Source organism: Ictidomys tridecemlineatus, chromosome 10 (genome assembly GCF_052094955.1).
Source record: "Ictidomys tridecemlineatus isolate mIctTri1 chromosome 10, mIctTri1.hap1, whole genome shotgun sequence".
NCBI lineage: Eukaryota > Metazoa > Chordata > Mammalia > Rodentia > Sciuridae > Ictidomys > Ictidomys tridecemlineatus.
In genome coordinates this window covers 125,999,528-126,020,943 of record NC_135486.1, presented here as the reverse complement: position 1 = coordinate 126,020,943, position 21,416 = coordinate 125,999,528, and the positions used below count along the sequence as shown (strand labels likewise).

General features: G+C 53.7%; 1 protein-coding gene across 1 annotated transcript in view; it reads left to right on the top strand.

Annotated features, from left to right (window-relative positions):
- Nucleotides 1-350: 350 nt before the first annotated feature.
- The window catches only part of Il21r (interleukin 21 receptor), a 30,847-nt gene continuing 9,781 nt past the window's right edge, over nt 351-21,416 (top strand). The window contains 2 exon segments of the mRNA XM_005323775.5: nt 351-802; nt 18,878-18,941. Of these exon segments, the coding sequence (XP_005323832.2) occupies nt 18,893-18,941 (49 nt within the window). The 5' untranslated portion in view covers nt 351-802; nt 18,878-18,892.

The window sequence follows — 21,416 nt, the reverse complement described above, 5'->3', positions numbered from 1 at the left end:
AGGTGGGGACGGTCGGGTCACGGGGGCTGCTCAGACCCAGTGGGCAGGCAGGGCGTGGCTGATGGGACAGGGGGGTCTCCAGGACGCCTGGACAGGCTCTGTCCCCAGGGCTCAGCCTTCTAAGTCCCCCGGAGGTGGGGCCACTGAGCGGTCCCGCTACCCCTTCAGCCCCGAGCCTCTGTGGGAAGTGGCTCCCTCGTGGTCACTGAGAGGCTTGTGGGGATGATGTCACCTGTCCCCCGGAGGCAGATGTCGTCCTGGCGGCCCCCACGGCTTGCTGGGTGACCTTTGGCGCGCACAGGGCGCCGCCTGGCCGGTCCCCACCTTGCTCTGCGGGGAGGGGCGGGCGGGGGCGGGGCGGCCTGGCCACATCCTCCTCCGCCCGCCGGCGACAGGGATGGCAGCCGCCCGCCGCCGCCTCGCACAGACCCACGGGCGTCGCTCCGCGGGGTGGCCGAGGGCCCCGCGCCCGGGCACCCGCCTGCTTCTCCCGGGCTGCGCCTGAGGCTTTCCCCGGGCCTCGTCCACCCCGGGCCGCCAGCGGGTCCCTGTCCCGCGCTCCTGTCGCCTGCTCCCGGCCCTGCCTGCGTCCCATCCGCCCAGAGCCCCACCGTCCCTCGGCCTGGGTGACCCGTGCGGTGGCCGACGCGGGGCAGGGTGTGGATCGCCACCCGGCTGGACCCTGCCCGCCTCTCTCGCCTCGTCTCCCGTCCTCCGCGGAGGCCAGCTGCCTCCACCCCGGGAGGCCACCCGATCAAGGGGACCACGGAATGGGTTTCTGAGGAAGACACTGCAGGAGCAGGTAACTAGGTTCTGTCGCTGTCCCCGGGCAGGACAACTTCTCCCCCAGGAGGACCTGCCTCAGTGCCCAACAGGAGGGCTCCGAGCCTGTGGGCAGGTGGCGCCTGGGGACACGGAGTCACAGAACCTTCATGCCAGTGGGCAGACTGGGGCTGGAGTCCCCGCTTGGCCGTGCTGGGAATGACTGGAGGTCTTTGATGTGGCTCTGCAGGGAGCTCAGGGGCCCGAGGCAGGGGCATGGCTGAGATGACCGTCTGTAGAAATGAGCCTCCAAGAATCAGGGGCTCCATCGCCTGGGTCCTGGGCATCGGTGCCAGGCCACAGTGGGCACAGGGGCAGAGACTGCAGCCTCCCCGGCCGTTTTGGCGGGCAGAGATGTCAGCCAGGGCGTCTGTGTTTTGTCACCTGCATTTTATCTCATCCTTCAAAACGCGGCTGGGCGCCCATTTCACAGGAAATGAAACCTGGAGACGGAGGACGATTTTCCTTTGGGCCTCAACTAGGAGGTGGGCAGTCAAACCAGGTGACCCCGCGGCCCTCTCCTGGTCTTTATTATGAAGCCCGGGGGTGGGTCAGATGATAAGAGGCCACTCCTCTTGTGTGTGGAGGAGGGGGAGTGAGGAGCTGAGTGACCGGGTGGAGAGCCACAGGGGAGCCAGGTGTGGGTAAGGACTCAGGACACTCAGCAGGGGTGGCAGTGTCTGCCCAGCAGGAGCCCAGGGGGTTGAGAGCACGTGGTGACTGGGGAAAACCTGCCGGAGAGTCTGGCCATGTGCCTTCCCAGGCTGGTGAGCTCAGGCAAATCTCCGCTTGGTCACATGTGTAACACGGGGACACGGGGGGGGGGGGGGGGGCTGTCTGTCAGGACTCAAGGTCATAGCAAGGTGACCTTTCAGAGAGGGAGTTGGTACCATGAGGAACCCTGAGCCATGGCGGGAGGAGCCGGACCCCCGAGTGGCAGAGGGTGTGGGGACGTCCCCGACACAGCAGCCCTGCCTGCCTGGCCCTCCCAGGACTCGACCTCCCCCGACCCTCAGGGGACCCAGCCATCTCACAGATGGCAAGACTGAGGCTCCGCGGGGACGTCTTTGCCCCGGTTCACTGTGACCAGGAAATACCCAGCTCAGAGCACACAACGGCAAGGTCACCCCCCGTGGGACAGGGTGACAGGAAAAGAAGATTCACGTCGCAGGGCACCTTCTGAGAAGGGCCACCCCATCAGGACCGATGGGCATCCATTCCGCGGGTGGGCCGTGGCCAGGTGGGGACCCTGGTCCTGCGGGAGCCTGGCCTGCCCCTCCCTGGGGGTGTCGGGGTCTTTGTCGGCCCCACAGAGGGGCTCAGGAGAGCAAGACCCAGGCTGAGCCTGAGCCCACGGCTCCGCCTCCCCAGCCAGGTCCACCCAGGTCCCCAGGAGGAGAGAGGGAGGGCGGGCCACCGCCTTGGGGTGACCAGGGGCGGGGACGCTGGCGGTGCCAGGCTGCGGAGACCTGCAGGAGAGGAGAGCAGCCTCCGGAGGCTGAGGGGGGTCCCTGTGGTCACTGGGGGCGCTGAGCTGACTCACGGGTACGCGGCTGACCGTGATTTGGGAATCAGAAGGAACCGGGTTCAAATCCCAGCTCTCCCACTTAGTGCTCGTGGGACCTAAGTGTCCCTGTGACCTCTCTGAACCCCAGTTGCTTGTCTGTGATAGGAGGAAATGTCTGTAAGAACAGGAACCAGAGCACCCAGCTCAGGTTGGCCGTGAGAATTTGTTCAGAGGGTTTTTACTGAGCACATACTATGGAGTCAGACACCTGCCCGGGTCCTGGGCGTGGTAACACAGCCAAAGCCAGCGAGCACACAGGCTCTGATGAGGAGCAGGTGCTTAGGACCAACAGGTTTTACTCTTTTTTTTGGGGGGGGGGCAGAGGGGTCCTGGGGATGGAACCCAGAGGTGCTTCACCACTGAGCCACATTCCCAGCCCTTTAAAATTTTTTTTTTCTTTTAGGCAGGTCTCACGACATTGTGTAGGGTCAGACTTAGTTGCTGAGGGTGGTCTCGAACTTGCGATCCTCCTGCCTCGGCCTCCTGAGTCCCACTGGGTGGTTTTACTTTAATACTATCGATGATAACCTCTGCGACTGTTACCTGGCGTAGAGTCTGACCTGCTCTGAGTTGAACAAGGACAGCTCTTTTGGGGATGGTGCCCCCACTGCACAGATGGGGAAGCTGAGGCCCAGAGAGGGGGGAGGGGTTTCCAGGGCCACCCGGGAGCCATCTTGCGTGTGGGAACTCACACCTTCCTGAGGAAGGGGGTCCTTCTGCTCCGCGCCCCCTTCCCCACGGGCTCTCCAGGGCCCCAGAAACACGAGGGGGAGGGGCAGGAGTGGGAGGAGCACCCTCCCCCACGGCTCCTGGGTGCCACCACCCCCACTCCCTGCCCTGGGCCTCTGCCAAAGGGACTTTTCACGACAGCTCAAACGAGAGTGCTGAGTGAACTTGGAACTTCTGAGACAACCTGAGAATATTCCCCAGGTCGCAGCAGGGGCCCTCAATGGGGGGCCAGGCTGCTGGTCCCTGCAGCCCTCAAGAAGGGTCCAGCCACCCCAATGGTCCCCAGGGAGGCAGGTGCACCAGCCCTTCCTTGCTGTGTGACCACAGCAGAAGCTCTGGGCCTCTCTGGGCTTCAATTTCCTCATCTGCCAAGCAGCTGCCGGCTCTCTCCAGGGTGAATTAGCGACACCCAGTCTCCTGCCTGGTTACTGCCCAGGAGCACCTGGTCCTGCCCTGGTTGGCCAGGAATGGGGGGCAGTTGCTCGCGGGCCCCGCCTTCCTGCCTCCAGGCCCCAGCAGCTGCGGTTGAGAGCATCCTGCAGCTGCCTCACGCCTCCCTGGGGCTGCAGGGCCGCCGGAGCTGGGAGCCGGCGCAGCCTGGGCGCGGAGGCTTCTGGGACGCAGGACTCAGGCAGGGGAGGGTGCGGCCCGGGGTGCGCACCAGCTCCTGGGCCAGGGGAGTGCAGCAGGTGCTCAGGGGGAGGCCGGGAGGCTGCAGGGGGAGGCCCTTCCCCATGCACGGAGCGCTCAGGGCGAGGCCCTTGCACACCAGTCCCCAGAGGGCATGACCCAGCCGGCCAACGCCACGGGCACCCCCCAGGCTCCCCGCTCCATTAGACAGATGGGAGGCGGAGGCCCAGGAGAGCCTGAGAGGGGGACGAGGCCCACCCTGGGTTTGCAGCAGAGGCCCTTCCTGGCCCAGGGCGCCTGAGACTGCTCAGGTGAGAGCTTGCAGGTGAGCCCGCCGTGCGCCGCCCTCCTCCGGAAGCTCCTGGTCACTAATCTGATGACAGCTGTCACCAGCTCTCAGACTCCGGGAGCTGAGGGAGGAGAGAGGGTGACTCTGGGGACAGGGACGAAGCTGATGTGGAAACTGCGACTTCTCAGGGCTACTCCTTACCTGCACCTACCCACCTGGCTTTCCTGAATCCGTTCTCCATCTTTCTTGTCTGCTGGTGGAGCCCGGGCTCCATTCCAGACCCCGCGCCACGCACGAGGAAAATACTGCGGGAACAGAGAGGTCAACCACCCAACCTCTGGGCGCTTGGGCTTCAGCCCAGAGACGTCCACTAAACTGAGCCTCAGATGACTATGAGGGAGATCCACAGGGATGTGTGGGCTGGGGACTGCAGAGAAGATCACTTCTGACAGCGTGAATGGCCTCTTGGAAGAGGCGTCACTGACGTTGAAATATGAGGATGGAAATGCAAAGAAGCTGGGGGAAAGCGTCCTCAGCAGAGGGAGTGGTGCGTGCAAAGGTCCTGAGGTGAGGGGAAAGGTGGAGCATTGGAGATTTTATCCTCCTCAAGTACATAAGATCCACAGGGCACTGGATTTAAGGCGGGGATGCTGAGGAGGAAACACCCCGGCTCTGGGCTTTGGCGGAGGGGTGCACTCCAGAGGAGGGGGCGACTCTCACTCCGTGGGAGGCCAGAGATCAACAGAGGAGGCGACATTTGGACTGAATTTGGAGGACAGCATGGGGGGCTGCCAGGCCCAGCAGAGCAGAGGGTTCTGTGGCCAAGAGGGCACAGGCCAGGTGTCAGCACCAGGTGAGCCGCGAGCTGACCAAGCAGGTGGCACCTGGTGCGCAGCGCGTAGAGGGGACAGAAAGGTGGAGCCAGGCTGGGAACCGAGCAGCCCCAGGGCAGGTCACAAGAGGCCCTGGAAGACCCAGCGGAGCTCGCCGCCTGGGTTCTGGGTTCCCTCTCGGGAAGTCCCGCAGTGACACTTCTGCTTCCAGCCACTGTCGCCCCGGTTTACGGCCCCTCTGGGGAGTCCCTCCCCCGCCTCTTGGTCTCTTCTTGGTTCCTTTGGGAAACGGCCCATTTTACTTTTCACCCCTTTCACTTTCCACCCTGCGGCCCCCACCTGAGCCACCCGGATTCACTGACGCCAGGAACTGCCCCTCCCGCCGCCGGGGAGAGCGGGCGACGCGGGAAGCGGTTCCTTCCAGGTTGGGAAGCGCATGGAGGAGCCTGGGGAGCGCAGAGGACCACCTGCCCGCGCAGGCGCAGAGGGCTCCAGGGCTCCATCCGCCAGCCCTGGCACAGGGGGCGGAACGTGGAGGACACCGAGTGACAATGCACTCCCTCCAGATGGTTTTCAGCACTTGAAATATATGTCTATGAATCGGAAAAGGTTCCTAAATGTGCATATACGTGATGCCATGCATATACTTCCCTTGTTCCAATTTTGGTTTCTTTTACATTTTCTTATTGGAAAAAAAATTTGTCTCATTTAAATTTTTTTTTAAATTTCTTAGTTGTCAGTGGACATTTTTTATTTTCATTTATTTCTTTATATGCAGTGCTGAGGATCGAACCCAGTGCCTCACACCTGCTAGGAGAGCGCTGTACCCCTGAGCCACAGCCCAGCCCTGGAAATCTGGATCAACAAAAATCCTTCCTTTTAACTAAACTTATCAGTCTTTTCCTTTATGCCCGGAGCTTTCTGCTCTGGGTTCACTAAAGCATGATGTTTCCTTCTAGATGATTTAGTTGGGTTTTAGTTTCACATTTGGGTCTGCGGTGTATCTGGAATTTGTTTTTACTATGGTGTGAGGGGGGGAGTCCAGGTTGCTTTTTTCCATATGAACATTCAGATGATATGTCACGGTGTTTCAATGTTCTTTCCCCACTAGAGATTGAACTCAGGGGCCCTTGTCCACGGAGCCACATCCCCAGCCGATTTTACTTTTTATTTTGAGACAGAGTCTTGCTAGGTTGCTTAGGGTATTGCTAAGTTGCTGAGGCTGGCTTTCAACTTGTGATCCTCCCACCTCAGCCTCCCAAACCGCTGGGATCACAGGCGTGCACCACCATGCCCAGCTTCCCCACAGCTTTTTAATGGTGTCTTTTCTGAGAATCAAGTGGTCATATATGAATCTGTGTTTAGAGGTTTTTTCTTTTCTTTTTGTTTCCACTGGCCAGTTTGGTTTTCCTTGCAACAGTGCTATATTTTGTTAATCACGGATTTCTAAGTCTCGACATGCCTCTTTTAAAATTGTCCAAGCTATTTTCAACTCTTTGCATTTCCATATAAATTTTAGAATGGTTTTGCGAATTTTCACCAAAGAAAATCCCGCGGGAGACTTTTTTTTTTTTTTGGAGCCTTGAGATTTTATTGAAACTTTAGTTCGACTCTGGAAGATCAGACATGTTCCGTCTTCACATCTTCCAATCCATGAACATAGTATGCACCTCCGCTTCTTTCTATGTCCTTCAATTTATCTGAGTAACATTTTGTAGGTTTCTGTGTAGACGTCTTGCCTATCTTTAACGATAGTCATTCCTGGGTATTTAGTTTTTAATGTTAATGTCAATTGCGTATCTTTAAAATTTCATTTGTTCTTGGTGTACAAAATATAATGATTTGTTTCCACATTTTACAACTTATTAACACACATCTCAAGCTGGGATTCCAGACGTATGAGGGAATACTTAAAAAAAAAAAAAACCCGAACATGGCTTACTTCAGCTGGCCACCCGGTGAAGGGGCTTTGTTATTGTCGTTGGGTGATTGTTGGGTTGTTTTGCTTTGTCTTTGTTTTGATTTTTTTTTTGGGGGGTGGATAGGTTCTCACTCTATTGCCCAATCTGGCCTCAACCTCCTAGTATCAAGTGGTCCTCCTGCCTCAGCCTCCTGAGCAGCTCGTGGATGTCATGGCAACTGGCCATGATGGAGGGCTCTTGCTTTGCCTTTTGTAAGTTTTCCCTCATCTTCCTCTGCTAATCCTGTGAGAGAAGTTACGATGGCCCAAAGAGGAGTGTCCCAGACTTGGAATTCATTCATAAGGAAAGTATTTTTTTTTTTTTGCCCTCGGCTATTTTCAGGTGTGCAGCCCAGGAGTGTTGACTGTATACATATCATGAACAACAGATGGAATTCATCTTGCAGGAGTGAAACTCTACAGCTACCAAGTAACAGCTCCCCATTCTCCCTCCCTCTCGTTTCTGGCAACTGCCCATCTGCATTCTGTTTCTATGAGTTTGATTTCTCTAAGTACATCCATGAGAGTGGAATCCTGCCATCTTTGTCTTGTGGTTGGCTTATTTCACCCCACATACTGCCCCCGGTTTTCACCCACGAGTAGCATATTTTCTGCTTTTTAAGAGCTGAATAATATTCCATGGTTGGTATCATACAGCCCATTTTCTCGACTCATTTATCTTGTCAATGAATTTAGATCGCTTACGTGGCTTGACTATGGTAAATGTTTCTTTGAGATGCCACTTTTCCTTCTTCTGACTCTGTACCTGGCGTTTCTACCTTTAATTTTCAAAATATTAACAGAAAAGTGCAGAATGGTTGTTCTAATTTCTCTTCATTCTTACCAAGGTTTGTCATTTCCCTTTTCCGCCCCTGATAATGGCCATCCTAACAAGTGGGAAGTAATATCTTGTTGTGGTTTTGATCTGCATTTCTCTGATAAGTAGTGAGTTTGAGCATCTTCTCATACGCTTATTGCACATTTTTTCTATTTCTTTGGAAAAATGTTTATTCAGGTTCTTTGTCAATTTTTAAATAATAATAATAATAATAATTATTATTATTATTATTTGGTACAGGGGATTGAACTTAACCACTGAGCTACATCCCCAGCCTTTTTTTTATATATATATATTTTTATGTAGAGACAGGATCTCGCTAAGTTGCTTGGAACCTTGCTAAGTCACTGAGGCTGGCCTTGAACTTTCGATCCACCTGTACCAGTCTTTCTGCTCCTTGGTTAACTTGATTCCTAAGCATTTTATTCTTTTTTGATGCTATTGTAAATGGGATTGTTTTCTGAATCACCTTTTTGGTTTGTATATAGAAATGCAAGTCGTATTTGAGTGCGTGTTCTGTATTCTTCAACTCTGCTGAATTCATTTCATAGTTCTTAAGTGTTTGTAGAATTTTTAGGGTTCCTGATCTTAGAGGAAAAGATTTCAGTCTCTCAACATTGAGTATGTTAACCATTTCTCATTTGTGGAGTTTTTGAAAAATCATTATTAAATGTCATTGAATCTTGTCAAATGCTTCTTCTGCATCAGTTGAGATGATCGTGTGGTTTTTGTCCTTTATTCTGTTAATGCAGTATGTGATACTTATTGATTTTCAAAAATTGAACCATCCTTGAATTCCGGGAATAAATCCTGCTGCTTCCTGGTGTTTAGTTCTTTTCATGTACTGTGGGCTTTGGTTGGCTAGGTTTTGTTGAGGATTTTGCATAAATATTCAGTAGGGTCATTGGTCTGCAGTTTTCTTGTATCTTTCCGGCGTTGGTGTTGAAGTCTCATAAAATGAATTTGGAAGTGTTTCCTCCTTTCGATTTTTGGAAAGAGTTTGACAGGAATTGGTGTTAATCCTTCTTTAAATATTTGGTAGAATTTTCTAGTGAAGCCATCAGATTCTACATTTTTCCTTATTGAGAATTTTTTGATTACTGATTAGTTTCTTTGCCACTTACTACAGGTCTATTCAGACATTCTGTTTTTTCATGATTCTGTCTTGGTACGTCATATGTTCTAGGAATTTGTCAGTTTCTTCAAAACAGTTTACCCCATCTGTTGGCATATAATCAGAGTATTCTCCTGTACCCCCGTTTATTTCTGTGACACTGGTTGTCTTTCATTTCCAATTATTTTAGTACTTGAGCCTTCTCTCTTCTTTGTCTAAGAGTTTGTCCATTTTGCTGATCTCTAGAAATTCAATAAACTTTTTATGTTGATCTCATCTTTAGTTCCCTTGATTATGAATTATTATTCTAATAGTTCATCTGTTGGGTATCTTGGATATTTCTAGGTGCCATTCCAAATACTTATCTTTCCCTTTATCAATTTGTTTCTCTTTCTCATCTTGTGTTGATGTGGGCCTCTGATACAAGACGTCCTTGATTTTTTTTTTCCTACTGTCAGGGAGAAAATATTCAATATTTCTCAATTGAGGATGCTGTTAGCTATGCATGTTGTGTGTGTGTGTGACCTTTATCAAATTACAGGATCATATTCCTATTCAGAGGAATTATCTTTTCTGGAAGGTTTTAGAAATCATAAAAAGGGTTTGCAGTTCATTAAATGTTTCCTGAATACATTTAATGATCAGATAAAATATCTTCTTTATTCGGTTAATGTTGTAAAATAGATTACTGATTTTTGAGTGTCAAACCAATCTTAAATTCCTGAAATAAACCAATGGGATACTGAAATGGTGTTTTTGTATACATCACTAGATTTGTCAGTATTTTGTTTAGGATTTTTGCATTTTATTCATGATAATTTCACTTTCTTTTAGTGTCAACTTTTGTTACCAAGGTTGTTTTTAATTCCAACGTTTGGCTCATTCACCCTTAAGGAATGTACTACTATGTTTGGGATGAAGCCTACCCTCTTGCTATTTATCTTATTTTATTTTTTATTGGATCGATTCTCCTTTTTCTCCTTTGTCCACTTTTTTTTTTTGAATAGTTAACTTTAAAATCATTGCTCTATGTTCTTTTTTAGTTCTTTATTTCTTTGATAGTTCTTTTTGTGGTTATCTTACAGAGTAGAACACGCATACTTAATTTTTTAAAAGACCTACCTCAAATTAGTACTTTATCTTTTCCATTTTGATATAAATATAGAAGCGTGAAATAGATCTTATTTTAGTTAGGACCCCATGCTTTTAACATTTAATTGGTTTTGTTTTTTAAATACACGGCAGTGGAATGCAGCACAATTCTTATCACACGTACAGAGCACAATTTTTCCTGTCTCTGTTTGTATATACAGTATGTTGACACCAATTCGCGTCTTCATACCTGTACTTTGGATGATGATGTCCCTCACAGTCCACCGTCCTTACTAACCCCCGTCCCCTCCCTTCCCCCCCACCCCTCTGCCCTATCTAGAGTTCGTCTATTCAGACCCCGTTCTTGTGGATGGATTCTGCACCTGATTTAAACTTTCAGACATGGTCTTAGCATTTTAGCGATCAATATTGATTTTCACTCAACAATTCTCTCGGTTGCTTGTCCGTCTGTCCTTCAGTACCCCGACTCCAATCAGGAGTCATTTTCTTTTAGCTAAAAATCTCACCTGGTCCTTCTTTTGGTTCAGGTCCACCAATGACAGGTTCTCTGTTCTGGTTTTGGTCTCTTTCGACGGAATAAATCTTACTTTTGGAAACACTTGTCGTTGAAGATACACTTCACAGACTTTACAACCCACCAGACAATCAGGCAGACAGTTCAGTGGCTTCGTCTCTCTTCCAAGCTGGGTGGCCGTCCCAAGTCCCAAACAGCTCACCCCTCGGGAAGGACCCCCCGGGTCCCCACAGCCTCGGCCCCTGGGACCCTCCTCCTGCCTCCGTGCGTGTGCCCCTTGGTGACTTTGCCTGTAGACGTGACCTTGTGTCTGACTTCTTCAGCATGAATTTTCCAGGTTTTCGTGGTGCAGCGGCACCGGTGACCCTGTTCCTAGTGACAGCTCCATGACCTTCCCCCGAATGAACGTCCCACGTTGTTGGTTGGGGCTGACAGACATTCCGGTGCCTCCCACGTGGCCACTGTGAACGCTGCTGTGACCGTCCGTGTCCAGGGCTTTGGGGTGACCTTCTTCCACGTGGCTCCGGTCCCTTTCACTAATACCTGGGGGTGACGCTGCTCGGTCCCCTGGTCACCCTGTGTGTGGCTTCCACCGTTTCCACGCGGGACAGCCACGTCCAGGGGTCCCATTTCTCCAGCTCCCCGCTGGCTTTTGACAGCGACAGCGGTGACGTCACCCTCCCGGGAGGCGGAGTGGGATGTCGCTGTGCCTTTGTGACTCATGAGGATCAGCCGCTTTTCTTGTGTTTATTTGTGTTTCTTTGGGGGGGGGGAAGATCTCTTCAAATCTCTTGCCCATTTTTAAATTGGATTCTGTGTCTTCTGGAGCCTGGTGTCACCTCTTCTGAGCGCCAGGCCCTTGGCACCCGAGGCCCTTTACCCTGGTCATCCGCAGATTCTTCTCACCGCCCGCCCGGTCTTGCTACTTTCTTTTTTAATATTTATTTTTTAGTTGTAGATGGTCTTTATTTTATTTATTTATTCTTATGTGGTGCTGAGGATCAGACCCAGGGCCCCACACGGGCGAGGCCAGCACTCTACCGCTGAGCCCCAGCCCCAGCCCCAGCCCCCCACTTTCTTAATATTATTTTAAAAGCACAAGCATCCTGAATTCTGATTTAGTTCAATCTCTCTATTCTTCTTCATCTGTGCTTTTGGTGTCAAATTTAAGAAATACTCCTGCCTGCTACCAGGTCATGAAGAGTGACCCCTGTGTTTTATTTTAAGACTTTAGTAGTAACTTTACCTTTTACATATGGATCTTTTATCCATGTTGAATTGATTCTTTTAGTTTTATGTTAATATCCAGCTTCAGCAGCACCCCGTGCTTTAAAGACTTATTTTTTATTTTCAGTTTTTGGGGGCACCAGGAATTGAACTCAGGGGCACTCGACCCCTGAGCCCCATCCCCAGCCCTATTTTATATTTTACTTAGAGACAGGGTCTCACTGAGTTGCCTAGGGCCTCGCTTGTGCTGAGGCTAGCCATGAACTCGCCATCCTCCTGCCTCAGCCTCCCTGAGCCACCGGGATGACAGGTGTGCACCACTGCGCCCAGCTAACAACTATTCTTTTAACCATTGTCTTAGTACCTGGTTAAAATCGGTTGAACAAGCCACACAAGCTGGTGCATACCTGTCATCAGACTTAGGAGGCTGAGGCTGGAGGATCGAAAGATGGAGGCTAGACTCAGTCACTTTGCAAGGCCCTGTCTCAAAATAAAAAATAAAAAGGGCTGGGGATATTGCTCAGTGGTTAAGCGGTCCTGGGTTCAATACCCAGTACTCCACCCCCCACACCCCCCATCAAAAAAAAGAAAAAGAAGCCTGGACTTATTTCTAGACTCAATTCAATTTCTTTGATCTGCACCTGTGTCTCTGTGTCCATCGCTCTGGGCTGACTGGTAGAGCTTTGTAGTAGCTTTGAAATTGGGAAGTATGAATCCTCCAACTGGGTTCTTTTTAAAGATGTTTTTGACTAGTTGGGGCCCTTCCATGTATGGATTTTCGGATCAGCTTGTCAGTCAGGCTGGCATGTTTACAGGGATTACTTTGAATCTGTAGATCACTTTGGAGAGTCATCTTAATAATATTCTTCCAATCCAGGAATGCAGGGTGCCCTCCGCTTATTTAAGCTCTCTGTAGTCTCTTTCAACAATGCTCGCCATTTTTAGTGTACAAGACTCACTCCATAAGCTAATTAACCGTGTACGCGTGGAACCAATAAATTGTGTTAAACTGACTCCTATTGTCATTCCTTTCTGATATTTCAATAAAATTATTTTCTTAATTTTATTTCAGATTCTTCATTGACAGTGTATATAAAATATAATTGATTTTTGTATACTGCATCTACAACCCTGATAACTTCATTTATTACCTTGAATAGGTGAGTGTGTGTGGATGTGTGGATTCCTTCAGATTTTGTATGGATGAGACCCTATTAATTCTGGCTGCGGAGGTGCACACCTGTCATCCCAGCGGCTCGGGAGGCTGAGGCAGGAGGATCGCCAGTTCAAAGCCAGCCTTGGCAAAAGGGAGGCGCTAAGCAACTCAGGGAGACCCTGTCTCTAAATAAAATACACAATAGGGCTGGGGATGGGGCTCAGGGGTCGAGTGCCCCTGAGTTCAATCCCTGGTACCCTACCCCCCCTAAAAAAAGGAAAAAAGGAAATTCAGCTGACAGTCTTATTTCTTCTTTGAAGGCAAAATGTCTTTTTTCCTTGTAGTACTTCTACTATAGCTTTGGTTTTAATTTTTTAAAAAGTTTTTCTGTGATGTGTCTCGATGTGGTTTTCTTTGTATTTATCTTTTTGGGGATTTGTAGAGCTTTGTGGAGTCTGTGATTGATGGCTTCTATTAGTTGGGGAGTTTAACGAGTATCTGTCTCTCATTTCTGCTCTTCTCTCTCCTTCTTAACTCTGGTCACACATGTGCTCGACCCTTACCTGATGTCTCCTCTGTCTCTTTTGCTCTTTTCTGGATTTTTGAACTTTTTTCTCTAAACAATTCAATATGGGTATTTCCTATTGATCCGCCTTCCATTTCACAAATCCATTTCTTCAGTACTTACAAATTTCAGTTGTTGTCTCCTTCATTTCTAGGATTCCTACTCTTCTTTTTTTTTTTTTTAATTTTTTTGGTACCAGGGATTCCTTCTCTTTCGATTTCCCTGTTTCGGGTAGAGTTCTTGAGCACGCTCATCAAGGCTGTTTGGAATCCCATTTGATAAATGTCATTTTTCGGAGTCGCCTGTACGCTGATTTCTATTGTCTCTTTTTCCCCTTGTCTACCCTTTGATACTGTTTCCTTCCTAGTTTGTCTTGTAGTTTTAGTTCCATGTTGGACATTGTGTGTCTGAAACATATAGAGGCTTTGGCCGGGCCCCGTGGTGCGTGCCTATGATTCCAGCAACTCAGGAGGCTGAGGCAGGAGGATCAGAAATTCAAGGCCAGCTTGGGCGATTTAGGGAGACTTGGTCTCAAAATACAAAGTAACAGGGCTCAGGGTGTGGCTCTGTGGTAGAGACCCCTGCGTTCAATCCCTAGGACAGAAAGAGGCGGTAGGGAGGGGGAGAGAGAGAGGGAAATGGATGCAGATACTGGTGCAGATGCTGGCTTTGGATGAAGCTGACTTTTTCCAGATGTATTCCACCTTCTTGCAGCAGACGTGAACTGCTCCTGATTCTCCCTGACCCCAGGCTCAGCCGTCTCTGACCCACTGGGTGCTCACCAGGCCCCGTCTCTCTCCTTCGGCTCTGAGCCCTGATTCTTGCGTCCGTGTTGTGAAATTGCCAAGAACTCTCCTTAGTTCTGCAGCTTATCAGGAGACTCGTTGATGCTTCTCATTTCCAACGATTTGAGGGGAACTGGCAAAATCTCAATGACTCTTCCTTTGCCCAAGTACCGAATAACGTGGTTGACGGCTCATGTAGCATTTCCCCTGCTTAGAGGCCGTTCTCAGGAGAACACTAGTCCATCACAGCCTCTTGCCATACGTAATTTTACAAAACCGAGATTCGTTTCCATTTTAAATGTGGTGAGATCGTTTTGGGGTTTTTTTTAATACTTATTTTTTTAATTTATTTTTGGTACTGGGGGGATTGAACCCAGGGGCAATTCACCACTGAGCCACATCCCCCAACCCTTGTCATGTTTTATTTTAGACAGGGTCTCGCTAAGTTGCTCAGGACCTTGACAAGTTGCTGAGGCTGGCCTCCAACTTGGGATCCTCCTGTCTCAGCCTCCCCAGCTACTGAATTACAGGAATTCACGAGTGCACCCAGCCTGTGAGATAGTTTGGACATGTAAACGGGTGTGAATAGTCATATAACCAACACCCAGTGTACTCTCACCCAGTTCCACCAAACCGTTGAGACCCCTTTTCTACACTATTCAGATTTGACATTTGTCACCTCCGTGGGTCCTTCCTGCCTTCGGGACACCTGTGTGTTTGCTTAGACTATCGTCTCCTGTGGTTTGAAGCGGGCACCACGGCGGGTGGTGCCTGGGTTCTGTCTCTCCCTGTTTTCTCTGTGAGTCACAAGCTCCGTCGGCGTCGTGTGCCGCGGCAGATGACTCACGGTCACACGGAGCCATCACGTCACCCTGCATTGTTTCCATTCTCCTGATGGCGAACGTCTGGGTGGCCCCTCACTTGTCCCTCTTAGAAGCCAGGCTGCCGTGGAGGGTGAAGGGAAGACACTGGCTCGCGCCCCCGGGTCCCACGGACGACCTCGTGCGACCCAGGAGGACGGATGTTAGTAGTAAACATCAGCCTCCGTCCCACAGGTCGCGGCGAGAGTTCCCGTCAGGGCCCGTCCTCGCTCCACGTGATGCGGGCCGAGCTTTGACTTCTTTGCCAATCTGATAAAGTCAAATGGTTTGTCACTGTGGCTGTCATTTGCATTTCTGAGCTGATGGGAAAGTTAAGCACTTCACCTTCTCCGCAGCTCCCACTCCAGCCTGGTCTCCCACCCCCGAGCCTCTCTGCTGTCCCAGAATGTCCCCAAACTTGGCCAACATCATGTCCCCGCCCCGGAGGCTGCTGGGTGAACCCTTCTGCAAGGCTCCTCCTGCGGGGTGCAGCCTGTACTCACAAGAAACCGGCAGCAGAGATCCGTGGCCCCCCATTTTATAGATGAGAAAACAGAATCAGAGGGGTTAGGTGACTTGCCCAGGGACACACAGCCGGGATGCTGTAGGCTCCAGTTCAGGGACTCTTCTCTCTCCCGGAGGAGGCCGTGGAGGTGGGCGCCCAGGGAGTGGCCTGGTTCACATGGGGAGAAGTCACCGCGGCCCTCGGGAGTCGGTTTGAGTGGGCAGACGCCAAAAGGGCTGGACGCGGGGCGGAGAGGGAGGTGGCGCTGGGGGGCGGCCATCTGGGCAGGGCCTCTGCCTTCTCCGCTCACCGCCTGGGCAGAGGCCAGAAGCTGGACCCGGCCATTTGGTTCTGCAAAGCCTCAAACACGTGGCTCTTCCTCCCGCTTTTACACGGGGACAAGCTGAATCCCTGCTCTGGGGAGCCCTGGGCCGGTCGCAGGCGTCCCCAAGGCTCCACGCTGTCCTGCTTTCTGGCCGAGCTGTCACTCTCCCTGTGTCCCTGTCGTGGTGAATCGATGTTTACTTTAGGGGACACTTGGGGGAGCACTCTCCCTGACGCCTGGCAGGCAGGGCGGAGGGGACCCCAGGACCAGGCGCTGCGTGGCTGTCCCAGGGAGGAGAAGTCTCCGCCACCCAGGCCCCGCAGAGGCAGCGCTGGGGGCAGACGGGCAGGCGGCGCGGGGGGTGCGACTCGGCCAGTGGGCACTGCGCCTGCCCAGGCATCCTGGTCATCTGCAGGGTTTTCTTTGGGGACATGTTGATTGGAGTAAAAAATGGGGGAAGGGGAGGAGAAATAGCAGGCAGATAACAGCCCCAGGGAAGGTGCGAGTGGCAGAGTTCTGGAACATTCCGGCATGGTATCGGGAGGGAGGAGGTGGGCCGTGGGAGCTGGGGCTGGAGGACAGGAGAGGGACAGTGCCAGGGGGAGAGGACTCGGCCGTGCACAGGGGTGTGGCAGGGCCCTGGGTGCTGGGAGGGGTGCGGCCTCCGGAGCAGGTGGGAGGAGGGATCCGGCCCCTGGAGGAGCTTCTTGCTGCTCACAGCACTAGGATCAGAGGCCATATTCAGAGGCCGGGAGCAGAGGCCGGGAGCAGAGGCTGGGAGCAAAGGCCAGGGTTGCTCCCATCTCCGAGACCGTAACTGAGGACCAGGGGAAGGATTTTGCTCCAGGATCCTCAAATCTGGGCCCTCTTCTCTCTCCCTCTCTGTCAGATGTCCTTGGTGGTAAGCAACAGAAACAGCCCTTGACACAGCTGAGCAAAGCAGGGGCTTTGGGGCTCATGTCAATGAATGGTCCAGAAGCAGCCATCAGGTACGGCTGGATCCAGGTCCTCTAAGCTGCCGTGGGGACTCTGGGTCTGTGCTTCACAGTATTTTCATCCTTTCCAGGCAGGCGTTAGGAGGTGACCAAGATGGCTGCGAGTTTCTAGCAGGTACCCCAAAAGTCCCCCTGCTGGAGTTCTAGAGGAGAATTCCCAGGACTGTGTCAATGGTGTTGCCTGGTTTTAGGTCCATCCCTGATCCAGCCGCTGTGGCCGGGGGCCCTTGGTGACAAGTGGAGCCCTGGGATTGGCCAGGCCTGGGTCAGGTGCCCACTCTGGGCTGCGTAGGTGGGCTCCAGTTTATGGGGCACCTCATGACAAGGGCCACACAGCCAGCGGGCGCCTTGACACCCCAGGAGTCGGCTTGTGCAGAGCTAAGGCGAGGAGTTTGGAGGCTGAGCCCTGATCCTTGGAAAGGAGACTTTTTCCTGTGGCTGAGACGAAGCCATTGGGCAGGGACCCGGACAGGGCTATGCTGTGCTGCGGTCGGGATCGGAGCTGTGGACCTGCTAGTGGGAGAGCAGCCGCGGACGCTCCTGTTCAAGGTGGAACAACAGTGTCTTAGTTCACTTTCTGCTGCTATAACAAAACACCTGAGGTTGGGCCTTTTTTTTTTTTTAATACTGGGGATTGAACTCCGAGGTGCTTGACCACTGAGCCCCATCCCCAGCCCTTTTTATATTTTATTTAGAGTCAGGGTCTCGCTAAAGGAATGTTAGAAATGTTAGGCTGGCTTTGAACTTGCGATCCCCCCCCACCCCGCCTCAGCCTCTCGAGCTGCTGGGATGGCAGGCGTGGGCCACCGTGCCTGACGGTTGTGGTCATTTTTAGTGACTAGGATTTGGCTCGTGGTGCTGGAGGCGGGGAGTCTGAGAGCGAGGTTCTGGCATCCGCTGAGCCTCTGGGGAGAGCCTCACGCCCTCGTGTGATCCTAAGCCCCCTCAAAGCCCCCCGCCAAGTAGCATCCAGGAACAGGGGACTTTGGGGATAAGGTCCCAGCACTTGAACTTCGGGGGACGTGGTCTAAGTCACAGCACAAGGCTGAAGGTCTCAGGTCACACTGGGCACTGCTCCCAGACGCAGGTGGAGACGGAGTTCGTCCCCACGTTCCCTTGTGGTGACAGCACCGTGGTTCATTTTAAAGCCTGTTACAAAAAACACACGAACACGGATGGTACCTAATAGGGTGGGGTTGCACTTTGATTCTTACGTGGATCCATTTAAGAAAATATCGACAGTGAACAGTATCTCTCTGTGAGCCTGTGGCCGAAATGTTGAAAGGGAGGAATTTTGGAAACTTTTGGCTGGATCCTTCTGGGAGTTTCCGTTTCTGATGCTCCGAGTTTCACAGGGATCCCGGCCGAGTCTTCATGTGTACGAGGGCACTGTCAGGAGTTTTCTGCCAACGACCTCCCTAAATGCTCACGAATCCCTGGAAGTCTCCACTTTATGAGGCTCAGAGAGGGCGAGGGGCTGTCCTGTGGCCACACAGCAGGTGCTCTGAAAGTTTCTGGCTGCACAGCCGGCGTCTGTCCCCCACGACGGCCCCCTTGTTGACTTTGTTAGAAAAAAGTCCACACAGGGCTGTCGACGGGGTAAGAAGCCTCATTCTCGGGTGGCCTCCCCCTGCTTGTGGGTAGCCGTGCCCTTGGGGGCTGCCTTGGATTCCTACTTAGGGAGAAGCCAATTTCCGGGGCCACTGTCGGCACCCGGGAGAGGACGCGGGTGGGCAGAGAAGTGCCCGCCCCTTTAATGCCACCCGCCCCTTTAATGCCACTCTTGCCACATCAGTGGGCCTGGCAGGGACAGAGGAAGAGCCAGTGTCCCCCCCTCGAGGTCTCCTTTCCTGTGCTAAGGGCGAGAAGAAGGGGCTGGGCGGGGGCTGCGGAGGAGTGACCTTGGCTAAGGGGCAGGAGGCCGGGGCCAGCCTCTGCGGAGCCCTCAGACCCCGCAGGACCCTGCCCAGGCGGGCCCGGGAGGCCGGGGGTTGAGGCCCGGGGTTGAGGCCCGCCTGCCCGCCCAGCTCCCCTCCGTGGTGTCTTGCAGGCCCCTGGACGCAGCATGCCCCGAGGCTGGGCCCTGCCCGTGCTCCTGCTGGTGCTGCAGGGGGGTAAGTAGCTGCCCCCGGTCGGGGGGTGGCAGGGACCCCCTCCTCCCACACAGTCCAGCTGGGGCTGCGCTGGCCAAGGGAGCTCCTGGACACGGCTAGAGGCCGTCGGGACCCAGAGCCGTGACTCCACTTGTGACTCCAACAGGTCGAGTGGCTGCCCCCCATTCACCAGCGCCCATCCAGCCAGAGCCCTCACGGGACACGTGGGGCCCCAGTAGCCCCCGATGGCCCCGGCTCTTCAAGTCCCACCAGGGGATGGGCTCTGTTCATCCCCCTGCTCTCTGCCTTGGCCGGCCCTCAACCCCCGAGGGGCGGAAGTCCTGCCTTCTGTCTAACCTCTGTCTCTCCTTATGTAACAACTTTGCCTGGAGAGCCAGGCGAGCGGGGCTGGCAGGAGTCCCGCTGCGGGGCTGCGGAGGCCAGGGGAACTCTGCCCGGCTCTGCTGACTCAGAAGCGCTGCTCTGGGTTTTACCCAAAGGCCCAGCACCTCAAATAGCTCCTCAGGAAACAGATGTCGGCCTTGGTTTTCCTTTCCGAGTGGCCAGCACCCCCGGCCAGTTTGGGCCCCCCGTCCTGGCGCCACACCCAGGGGAGCAGCCTTGAGCTTCACCTCCGACATCCCCCTGCTGCACGGAGGCTGGGGGTGAACAGGGTTGAGGGTCAGGCCACGCAGCCGGACAGCGGCAGAGCAGAGATGGGCGCCTGGCTCTCCCGGGCTGGGTTGTGCTGCCGAGCAAAAGAGAAGGGCGACAGTGACTTCCCACAGTCCTGGAGCCGGGAGTCCAAGGTCAAGGTCAAGGTCTTGACTTCCAAGATGGCGCCCTCTACGCTGGGTCCTCACGGGTGGAAGGGACGGAGGGGCTAACGGGCAGATGCTGGCCCCCTCCTGCCCTGGGTAGAATTGCTGACCCATCACCACCGGGGGGCCCCAGCTCCTAACCCCGTAGCGGTTTATCGGGTGCCCAAGGACAGGCCACATGTGCCTCCCTAAGACAGAAGGAGACCCTTGGTGGAGTGGCCTGGGGAACTGTGGTAGGAAGGGTTCTGAGGCCACTCTGGGGAGGGAGCCCGACCCGTGAGCAATGTCTGCCCCTCGGGTCAAAGTGAAAACCCGGCCCAGTGTGCTTTACCTCCCCTGGTGGGAACTGAGCAGCACAGACCCAGGAACCAGAGATGCGGTCTAGCCTGGACCCAGAGGTGAGGTCTAGCCTGGGACCCAGAGGGGTGGTCTAGCCTGGACCCAGAGGTGAGGTCTAGCCTGAGACCCAGAGTGCTGTCTAGCCTGAGACCCAGAGGTGCTGTCTAGCCTGAGACCCAGAGTGCTGTCTAGCCTGGGACCCTGAGGTGACGTCTAGCCTGGGACCCAGAGGCAGTGTCTAGCCTGAGACCCAGAGGTGTGGTCTAGCCTGGGACCCAGAGGTGCTGTCTAGCCTGGGACCCAGAGGTGAGGTCCAGCCTGGGACTCAGAGGTACTATGTAGCCTGAGACCCAGGGGAGCTATCTAGCCTGGGACCCAGAGGTATGGTCTACCCTGAGACCCAGAGGTGCTGTGTCTAGCCTGGGACCCAGAGGTGCAGTCTACCCTGAGACCCAGAGGTGCTGTATCTAGCCTGGGACCCAGAGGTGTGGTCTAGCCTGGGATGCAGAGGTGCTGTCTAGCCTGGGACCCAGAGGTGCTGTATCTAGCCTGGGACCCAGAGGTGTGGTCTAGCCTGGGATGCAGAGGTGCTGTCTAGCCTGGGACCCAGAGGTGCTGTCTAGCCTGGGACCCAGAGGTGCTGTCTAGCCTGGGACCCAGAGGTGAGGTCTAGCCTGGGACCCAGAGGGGCTTTCCAGCCTGAGACCCAGAGGTGAGGTCTAGTCTGGACCCAGAGGGGCTGTCTAGCCTGGGACCCAGAGGTGAGGTCTAGCCTGGGACCCAGAGGTGAGGTCTAGCCTGGGACCCAGAGGTGAGGTCTAGCCTGGGACCCAGAGGGGCTGTCTAGCCTGGGACCCAGAGGTGAGGTCTAGCCTGGGACCCAGAGGGGCTGTCAGACTCGTCAGCGTTTCTGTCCTGAGGGCACTGGGCGCGAGGCTGCGAGGCTGTGAGGGCCATGGCTTTGCTGGGCGGGTGTTGAATCTCCAGCCAGATCTGCTGGGACCGCCCGGCCCTGCTGCTGTGTCCCTGGGCAGCGGGAGGACGCAGATCTCTGCGCCAAGGTCCAGGTACTCTGGGTCTCCTCCTCCTGGGAGCAGGGCCACATCGCCCAGGGGCCACGTCCTGCGGGCTCCGCGGCTGTCAGGCTGAGGTCCCCTCCTGGCGGGGACTTCGAGGCTTCGTGCCAGGCTCTGGGTGACTTCATGAGGTCCTGACTCTCCTGGGGATGACAGGGTCTGTGCTGGCTCAGCCCACCCTGCGTCTGGGGCACAGGACCTGAGTGGCCTGTCCTACAGGAGGGACAGTGACCAGGGGCCAGACACAGGTGCTAAGAGGG